The following is a 10,236-nucleotide window of genomic DNA, read 5'->3' as shown; positions in this document are numbered from 1 at the left end:
GCTCCCGTTCTCGGAGTGTTAATTGGCTAATGTCTTGCATGGTGAGAATATTAAATGCATCTTTATTTAGGCAAAAACATGCGAGTGTTGTGTTGTAGTTCATCAGCAAACTTTGTACGAGATTCTGAATTATTTTTATAAAGAAAAATAGAAACAAAATTATACCTTAGAAAACAACAACAAAATGATTATTTTCTAAATATTTTTAGCAAATAATAAAAAAAAAGTTCTAATTATTATTTTCATTAAAAAGGCCTCGTGTCAAAACAACAGTTAATTTTTTTTTATCAAGTTAATTAAAACTTCTATTATAATAATTTTAAAGTGGTCTTAACTAAGTTAAAATAATTTTAATAAGATAGTATTATAGGTATAGTAATTTAAATTGATTATAATAATTATTATGTCATAATTACTACAAAGATGCTCTTTAAATTTTTAACCAACAATTTCTCTTATCTCTTATAAATAATCATTTATGATTACTCATTTATAAATAATCATATGTTTACAGCTGAAAGCGCGGAGTTGAACCATAGAAATATCGGGGGTGTAAATCTCCGTACCTTATATATCTTACCTCATCCATCACTTATCTTCTCGGTTACCACGATTTACCTCCCTTATAATAACCTTGGATTGGGTGCAGTAGGAGTACTAGGGGCGAACGATTTTATCTTTTTGTAGTCTAAAGCCTAGACAATTTACTCGGCCGCAGAATAGAAAGATAACAGTACAGAGTTCGCCTGAATGAATCAAGTTGAATCAGATTATGATCAGTCAGTGAGCAACCAACCGATAAGTAGTATCCAAATTGGACGACAAACACATTCAGCATGACCAATTCACGCAAGCTTGGGCTCTTGCCGTAGAGCTCTACGAGACCCGTTAAGTTCTTGACGTGGTCCAGTCTTGCCATCGAGAAGATGATGGGTTTGCTTCTGTCATTCAGCTTGAACCTGAATAAAAACCAAGACTAATTCATCAACTGTAAAGATCAGAGGAACACCTGATCAAGGTAGCAAAATAGTAAGATGTTCTCACATGTGCTCATCATTCTGAACATCACTGAAAAGTAGTTCATCAATCTCAGGATGGAAATGCTCGAGCCTTTTGTCGGTCTCAAAGTGAGGGTAGTAGACTGACATATCAGCTCCAGGTGAAACAATGTTGAACTTGGATCAAAGACATTGATTCCATGGACGACACGGTAGAGTCCAAGAAGAGTAAATGCAGTACGTGAGACTCGTATTGTCCGACCGTATCCTTACTGTCATCAGAAATATACCAAGTCATATAAGTTTTAGGACAAGATTGATAGGTTGTGGAGAAATGTTACTTGTGAAGGCAAAATATACCAACCTGATTCGTGCAGATTTATGTGGACAAAGGTTGTGGAAATGTTGCTTGTGAAGGCAAAATGATACCTTTTTTTTCTGTCAACATTATAAGAAAACCCATTTTACAAAAGAATGATGTTTTTTACTTGTGGGAGAGAGATATTACTTTCAGAGCGACTGGACGCAACCGAAGCACCGGAAGCAAAACCGACCAGAAAGGGAAGAATAAAGAGACACGTAAGAAATGCAACAATTCGATATATATGGTGATGAACAGATTGAAGGAAAGATGAGGATTAGAGATGTTTTGATTGATCACTGGTCATGCGGTGATGATAAGGGGTCCCATCTCGTGATCATGATAAAGGTTAAAGTCAAGATGGTCAACGCACAGATAACATCGGCCGGTGGAGCGAAGCACGCCCTGACTGGGGGAGAAGGCCCCGATCCACCGCCGCCTTCGACACGGGGTTAAACGATTGACGTTCACGAGGGACAGAAATCGGGCCGAGCTCTTGGGGTTGGAAGGTTGCAATATATAGTCTCACATTGAAAACATATGGAAAAGATCATGAATTTATAAAAGAAAAGATATCTCCATTGGCATGAGGTCTTTTGGGTAGAACCCAAAAGCAAAAGCATGAGGGCTTAGACCCAAAGTGGACAATATCATATCATTGTGAAAATATCTACATTCTTTTCGATCAAGCAATTGGTATCAGAGCCCGGACTGCCAGAAGGTTTAACCGTCAATTGTGCACAAGAGCTATGGTCTGATTGAGCCATGTGGGTACAATGTTGACCTCGAACAAAGAAAGTAGGTCCTCCTATATTCTGATCAAGAGAATCAGACACCAAGCAGGAAGTCCTAGTTGCGACTAGGCAAGAAAGTTCTAGTAGGTCGGGTGGACCGAGGGGCAGGAAGATCTGGCGGGTCGAGGATCGGATGTGAGAAGTCTGTGGTCCTTTGTTTGAGGGGGGGATTGCAGATGAGAACCTCCACCCCGCGATCATAGTGGAAATCAAAGTCAAGACGATCAACGCGCAGATAGCATCGGTCAGTCAGGCGAAGCATGCCCTGACCGGGGGAGAAGACCCCGATCCACCGCCGCCTTCAACACGGGGGTTAAACGACCGACCCTCACGAGGGACAAAAATCAGGCCGAGCGACTACCCCGCTTGGCCTAGTACCAGGTCTTGGCAGTGGCAGAGTGAACTTCAGTCGAGCGGAGACACGCACGGGAGTAGCAAGATTCTGGCCGACCGGACTCACACTCTCGACCTACTGATACATTCCCTCTGATATCCATCGACATCCTCTTAGGAGTTAATGTCGCTGACATCGAACATGGACAGCCAGAAAATCGTAAGGCGGAAGTTCCCACTGTCATTTTCAGAGATATGTTCAACCTATTAAGGTACTGTGTCAGGAACACTTTACTAATAGTATTTTTAGGAGAAATTTTGAAAAACGTGCTCATCTTGGAAAGCGTGCACATGCGTTACAGAAGCTCTATATAAAGGGAGGTTCAAACATCGACAGAGGGATACGATATTTACTATTTATGCTACAGTTTTCTTGTTACTTCACCTTATACTTCACCATAGTGATTGACTTGAGCGTCGGAGGGTCAACGCCCGAGATTTTTCCCTGACTCGACACTGACATAATTTGTGTTGCAGGTCTGAGCATAATCTACAGACGATCATCAGGAGAACACATTTCTAACTTTCCATCTATTCAACTTTCGGGCCGAATCAACTGGTTATACCAGAAATGGAAGAGAACCCAAAAGAGTTCCTATTATTTACATCAGATAAAAAGATTCTTCTTCTGTTTTGCCTCTATGTTTGCTCGTCGTCCTCACTGGTTTTCTGATGTAAAACCACTGCGCTATTTCATTACTTCTTCCATTTTCTTAATTGTCTTGCTTCATGAGAAATTATGAGACTGAACAAGTTGAAGCAGAAGAGACATTTTTGCTAACTTTTACATTAATATTTTGATGAAATATCACTTTTAGTGTGCTAATTGAAGCAACAGGCTTAATTTTGGGTGCAAAAAGTTGCAGAGATGGCCAAGACCGACCGGCGTTTGGTTTCCCTCGACGTGCGAGCTCGCTGCCAACCCCGAACAGGCCCGACCCTGGAGGAGGGCCACATTGGACGATGCCAGGGTCGGGCCACATTGGACGATGACCTTAGGAGATGGGGCCATAGCCCTAAAGGAGGGTCACATTGGACGATGACCCTAGGCAAGCCCGGCCCTGGAGGAGGGTCACATTGGGCGAAGGCCCTAAGCAGGCCCAACCTTGAAGGAGAGACACTATCACCACTGGGCGATAGCCTTGGACTTAAAATTGGCCTAAATTTTTTAATATTATATAATATAGATATGTAATTGGACCTTGATAGTTAAGCCCAAATTCAGATTTTAGCACTGTTTTTCTTTATTTATATTAATGACATTGCCTTTTACTCTTACCTTTTAAGTTACAATTTGCAAAGTGACGAATCAAAAATTGGGGATTTGTCATTTTGTTAACATTATTTGTGAAATTTTCAAGATATGGCAATGACTCAACCGAAACACCGGAATCAAAACCGACCAGAAAGGGAAGAATAAAGAGACGCAAGAAATGCAACAATTCGAAATGGTGATGAACAGATTGATGGAAAGATGAGGAAACATTAAAAAAAAATCAAATAGTAAAGAGTACCCATCCATCTTTCAAGATTTTCCACGAAGATTTCCGAACGAAAATGCAAACGCACGTCAGATTTCAAAATGTCGTTCACCATTAACATATGGCAATTCAAACAAACGCATGCGTCATCTTCCTACAGCTAAATACCTAACATAACGCAACCGCCCATGAAAAGCAACAAATCGGACAGCTCTCAAGCCCTCTCCCCCCGGATACGACGCGCGAGTTGGATGTCCTTAGGCATGATGGTAACCCTCTTGGCATGAATCGCGCAAAGGTTGGTGTCCTCGAAAAGGCCGACGAGGTAAGCCTCGGCAGCCTCCTGGAGGGCCGCAACAGCAGAGCTCTGGAAGCGAAGGTCCGTCTTGAAGTCCTGGGCGATCTCGCGAACCAGGCGCTGGAACGGAAGCTTGCGGATGAGAAGCTCGGTGCTCTTCTGGTACTTCCGAATCTCCCTCAGCGCCACCGTCCCGGGCCGGAAGCGATGGGGCTTCTTGACGCCGCCGGTCGCGGGAGCGGACTTCCTCGCCGCCTTCGTCGCCAGCTGCTTCCGTGGGGCCTTGCCGCCAGTGGATTTCCGCGCCGTCTGCTTCGTCCTCGCCATCGATCGCCCGACCAAGGAAGAAAACAAAGATTAGGTTTTTGAAGGAGGAGAGAGATACTGACGGCGGATATTAGGAACGAGGGAATTAAATAGGGAAGAGAGGGGATCGAGATTTTGAGGGAAAAAAAGCGGGAAGGTAAGACAAGGATTGTTGACCATTGGATTGGATCAAATCGAACGGTTAAAATAGAAAAAAGTAAGATCATGCGGATCGGAATCCAAGGTACTTCATTTAGCTAATGACTTGACGCCACGTAATCATGTCACATTATTGTTTTACGTGCGTTAGATGTTCTGATTTAAATATAGATGTTCTTATTTGTAAAAATCAATTGATATTTCAAAGTGGGCATTTGGTCTAGTGGTATGATTCTCGCTTAGGGTGCGAGAGGTCCCGAGTTCAATTCTCGGAATGCCCCGGTTTTTATATTTAATTTAACTTTTACCAGGCTTGGGCTTTCTGGTTGGGCCATAGGGATCAATTCAACAGCCCCGCCCAGTCTCATAACTTAATTAAAGAAAATCTGTATAATTGTTTGCCACAATTTTTTATTTTTAATAATTACGGGAAACTTGAAGCAGGGAATTATAAGTTAGTGCTTAAATTTTTTTTCCCTGTATTTGGTATCTTTTGGCACCTGAAAATTTTCTACTGAGCATTTAGTTAAATTTGAAAGTCCAGAGCCGGTCCTGATTGTTTAAAGTTCCTGAGTAGAACTATTAATTATGCCCTAATTTTATTTTTTCACTAAAATTTAAATAATTTATTCAGGTTAAGATTAAAATCTAAATACTAGTCCCTATAAAGTATTACTCGGGAGTTCAAAATAGTAAAGCACAAGAAAAAGATATCTGAACAGTAGAATTATTTGCTTATGATAGATTCCACAAAGAGGTCCAAGTTCAGTCCAGATATCCTACAAAAATCATAAGAATTTGTAAGTCGTGGAAACACATTTGGGTGAAACTGTGATAAAACTTTGTAATTTATTGAGGAAAATAGAGATGTGTAGGGGCATGTCAGAAAGAAGTGACTACTAGATATATAACAGCAATATTTCCACTAGAGATGATGGGAGATAATTTAAGGAAGCATACCATAACTAGAGAAAGAAAAAATAAACTTACCTGTGGTGATGCACCAAAAGGAATATGCTGACCTCCAACAGTGAACCATAATTCCTCTCCAAGCTACAGACAAAGAATAAAAAGAAAGCTCATTTCTAGGGAATTTACAAAAATGGACCAATATTTAGAATTTCTATATCTTTTCAATCCACATATTCAACAAAGAAATGAATGTTCAAAATAGTAAAGCACAAAAAAAATATATATGAACAGTAGAATTATTTGCTTCTGATAGATTCCACAAGGAGGTCCAAGTTCAGTCTAGATATCCTACAAAAATCATAAGAATTTGTAAGTCGTGGAAACACATTTGGGTGAAACTGTGATAAAACTTTGTAATTTATTGAGGAAAATAGAGATGTGTAGGGGCATGTCAGAAAGAAGTGATTACTAGATATATAACAGCAATATTTCCACTAGAGATGATGGGAGATAATTTAAGGAAGCATATCATAACTAGAGAAAGAAAAAATAAACTTATCTGTGGTGATGCACCAAAAGGAATATTCTGACCTCCAACAGTGAACCATAATTCCTCTCCAAGCTACAGATAAGGAATAAAAAGAAAGCTTATTTCTAGGGAATTTACAAATGGACCAATATTTAAAATTTCTACATCTTTTCAATCCACATATTCAACAAAGAAATGAATGCCACCGAAGGTGGTGGAATGTTTTAGAATCGCACAAATAAAGTCAAAACAAGAAACTTAAGTAATAACATGTTATTGATGTTCTGGAAGCATCATTTAGAAGCAATACCAAATAGGAGAGGGTCCAACTAATACCGCATACTAACCTTACCGTGCACTTCTTCCATGTATAGACTATCAGCAGACAATGGAGAGACTATAGCTTGGTCTAAAAGTGATCCTACGTCAACCTTACTATCTGAAGAATCATCATATATGTTAGATCCTACATCAACCTCACTACATGAAGAATCATCATATATGCAAACCTGGCATGTTACTGGAGTTGTTCCATCAGGAAATTCAAGAGGCAACTTAGTTGAGACTAAACAATAAAAAAGAACTGAGGGAATCAATACAAAGTACTAACTTGAGTAACCTGACAAACATAAAAAAAAATAATTAATCAATTAATACCTTTTGCATTCCGGCAGCAATATGCATATTGGCCAGGGATAGGAAAAGCAAAAGACAATTCCTAACAACAAATCAATTCATGTAAGCAAACACTTTAAACAAAAGCATAAAAAATGAAACTAAGGACATTAGACATACGGGGTAAAATAAGGTGTATATCCCTCAATATTTGTCATAAGTTCCAGAAAATGTAAGTCCAAAAAGTGTATATACTGCTACAAAACTAGCAAGTGTAGAAGGATCACTAAGACAAACAGAGACAACTCATTTAAAGTGTTTTCGTGATGCACTTTTAAAGGCAAAATCATCAATAATATCATCGTATTCAATATTTTCCAAAATATTTTTTTCAATGCATAAAATTACTAATCCTTTTAGCCTAGCTATCTTGAGTCATTGTGGTCCGTAAATAGGATTTTATTAATTTTAATTTTAAAAAACTTCTTTCGACAGACGCCATTGTCACGGGTATTGTCAATAATATCCTATAAGCAATCATCACATTTGGAAAGCGTAGAAGGATCACTAAGACAAATAGAGACAACTCATTTAAAGTGTTTTCGTGGTGCACTTTTAAAGGAAGACTATTATTTTTTAAAACTCTAATATTTGAATGGAAGATCATTTTTATTTGTTTCATAAGATTCACTTGGTAACATTACTTGCAAAACTTGTAATTCTGAAAACATATATTTTGCATCAATATCAGAAGTGTCACCATTTTTTAAAGTATTTTCAAGATTCACATAAGAACTCATCAATTCATCATCATCCATTGAAACTAATTTTGCAACATCATACAAGAACCCAAATATAGATTCAAAATATTGTAACTATTCAAACCTACTTTTCAATTGCCCAAGAGCAATATCGACTACTAAGATAAAATAATCTGTTCGAAGAGACTTTTCCAGTGATTGATTTTCCCTTTCAGTATTAGCAATCTCATCAAAATGTATTTTTCTACTAATTTTATGTTTTGTAGGAAATACAGGCTCAATTTCCATATCAAATGTAATTTTTTTTTGTATCAACCATAGCTAAAGCAAAACCATTTTCTCTATATTTTTCAAAAAAAAGAAACAAGACCAACCAATTGTTTTACAGCAACATCAAGACGCATATCCTCTGACTGTAATTTTTTACTAACTAAATTAATTTTATACAAAATATCATGCCAAATAACAAGGCTTAATATAAATTCAAAACTTGAAAGTTCACCAGATGCTAACGTTTCAGCATCTCTACTTAATTTGCTATTTTCACTTATTTCTGCTAATTTGAACAAAACTTCTCTAATTTGGGAAGCTTGAGATAGTTGACAATGATTTTAAAGTTAATCCATCAATATATTCAAGCAAAACATTTCATCTTTTTGTTGAATTAAAGAACACGGTGTACATACATTGACATGCTCCAAAAAATGAATTTACTTTAGCACAAGAATTTGCCATGTCACAAACAACTAAGTTAAGAGAATGAGAACCACATGACATGTAAAATGCTCTAGGATTAATGTCAAGCAATATTCTTTGCACACCTTGATTTTTTGTCTTTCATATTAGATCTGATCCTGTCCGAACCGCTGAACCAAAGGACGCTGGGCACGTGGCGCGCTCCTAGTCGATGGAGTGGATCTCCGGCTGGTCAAACGAAGCTCCGGCGGTCCTGCACCAAAGTCGGGCCGGGAAGGGATTCCCGGCGGCGACCCTCCGACGCTCAAGTCAGGTAAGTGGTGGAAAAAGTGGCTGCCAAGCTTGTATCATGCGTACCTTTGGCGGAGTAATAGGCTCTTTATATAGGACGAAGAAGGAACTAATGCACGTCCACCGAGGTGCATACGTGTCAGCAACCCATACCTCGGTATGCACCTGTCAGAGAGCTTACCTGACACCATACTGCTACATTCCGAGCATGTTCTTCGATGGGACCACAGGACCCCCCGTTGTCAGACTAGGAGTATGGCGTAGCCATACAACTTGACGGCTGTCAGAAGATGTTCCCGTCTTTTACCCACTGCCTGACCGGAACGTCCGACCGGTCGGGCGGGCGAAGAACGTCGTCCGGAAGGCCTTAATTCCTTAAGCCGACTGGGAGGCACGTCCTTCCGCTCGGTCATTATGTACTGCTTCATTTGAGCGTCGGAACCCTGGTCCCTACCAGGGTGTCTTTTACTATCAGATTTCCCTTTCTTCCGAGTCCGGTCGGCTCGTCCCTTTCCGGCGAGCCACTGGACCCTTTGACCTCCCCGTGGCGTTGACCCCTCCTTATGGTGTTCCGGATTCTTACCGCCGGATCAAGATCCATTATCATAACCTTGCCCTCTCACATTATCAATATCAAGTTCTAAAGATTGTAAAGCAAATTTCAATTCATTAAAAAGACCTAAACCAGTTGTATCTTCTACATTTATAAATTCTAAGAAATACTCTTCTATTTTAATTGGAGTCTCTGAAACATCTACATATCTTAATATGAGAGTCATTTGTTCTTTGTGACTTGCATCCAGTGTACAATCAAGAATTACTGAAAAATATTTTGTCTCTTTTACTTTTTTAATTATTGTATTCCTGACTTTGGAGGCTATAATAGATATTAACTCGTTTTGAATTTTATGACTAAGATAATGATAATGAATCTTTTTATCTTGAATGAGTCAAAAATGTTCTTGCATTATTGGATCAAAATCTGCAATCATTTCAAGTAGACCCAAAAAATTACCATTACCATCTTCATAAATTTTGTCGTGTGTACCATGAAATGCCAAATTATGTATAGCAAGACATTTGACTACAACAACTGTTCTTAGCATAATGTGTTTCCAATGTTTTGTATCCTTTTTAATTTGTTCTTGTATTTCCTTATCAATTGTCATTGTTTTATTTAATCTCATTTGTAGTTCAACAAAAGCTCTTAGATTAGTGAGGTGTTCAACGCTAGTTTCATGTTGTTTAAGTTTGTCACATAAATGTTTCCAGTCATTAACTCCTTCTCTTGCTAAATTACTTTTGGTGTGTATTACTTTAAACAACTTACAACAAATACAAAATACTCTGTCTAACTTCTTTGAGTACACTAACCATTTTCGATCATGAGTCTCACCATTTGGTAACATTTGAACATAATAAGTATGAGAAAAGTGTCGAGATTATTTATCTAAAGGAAACTTGAGAATATTTTCTCTTTTAGAACCTCTTTCCACAAGTAAATCCCTCATTTTTGTATCAAGAGTATCCCAAATTCTTGGATCAAATATGTTCAAATCATATTTAGGTGTCGAACATTGATATTTGCTTTTATGCTCATAATCACAAAACTTATCAATATATTTAGTTTTGTCAATTTCAA

The 10,236-nt window shown here is 38.5% G+C and overlaps 1 protein-coding gene and 1 non-coding gene across 2 annotated transcripts; one reads left to right on the top strand and one right to left on the bottom strand.

The window, feature by feature from the left end:
• Nucleotides 1-4,119: 4,119 nt before the first annotated feature.
• LOC121989820 (histone H3.2) lies at nt 4,120-4,725 on the bottom strand. The gene has a single exon (XM_042544099.1). The coding sequence runs from the start codon at nt 4,650-4,652 to the stop codon at nt 4,242-4,244; it is 411 nt and encodes a 136-aa protein (XP_042400033.1). The 5' UTR covers nt 4,653-4,725; the 3' UTR covers nt 4,120-4,241.
• Nucleotides 4,726-4,999: 274 nt separating this feature from the next.
• TRNAP-AGG lies at nt 5,000-5,071 on the top strand. The gene has a single exon. It is a non-coding gene; the product is annotated as a tRNA-Pro (tRNA).
• Nucleotides 5,072-10,236: the final 5,165 nt, after the last annotated feature.

This window comes from Zingiber officinale, chromosome 1B (genome assembly GCF_018446385.1).
Source record: "Zingiber officinale cultivar Zhangliang chromosome 1B, Zo_v1.1, whole genome shotgun sequence".
NCBI lineage: Eukaryota > Viridiplantae > Streptophyta > Magnoliopsida > Zingiberales > Zingiberaceae > Zingiber > Zingiber officinale.
Note: the sequence above shows the minus strand (reverse complement) of the source record. Positions and strands in the feature narration are given on the sequence as shown.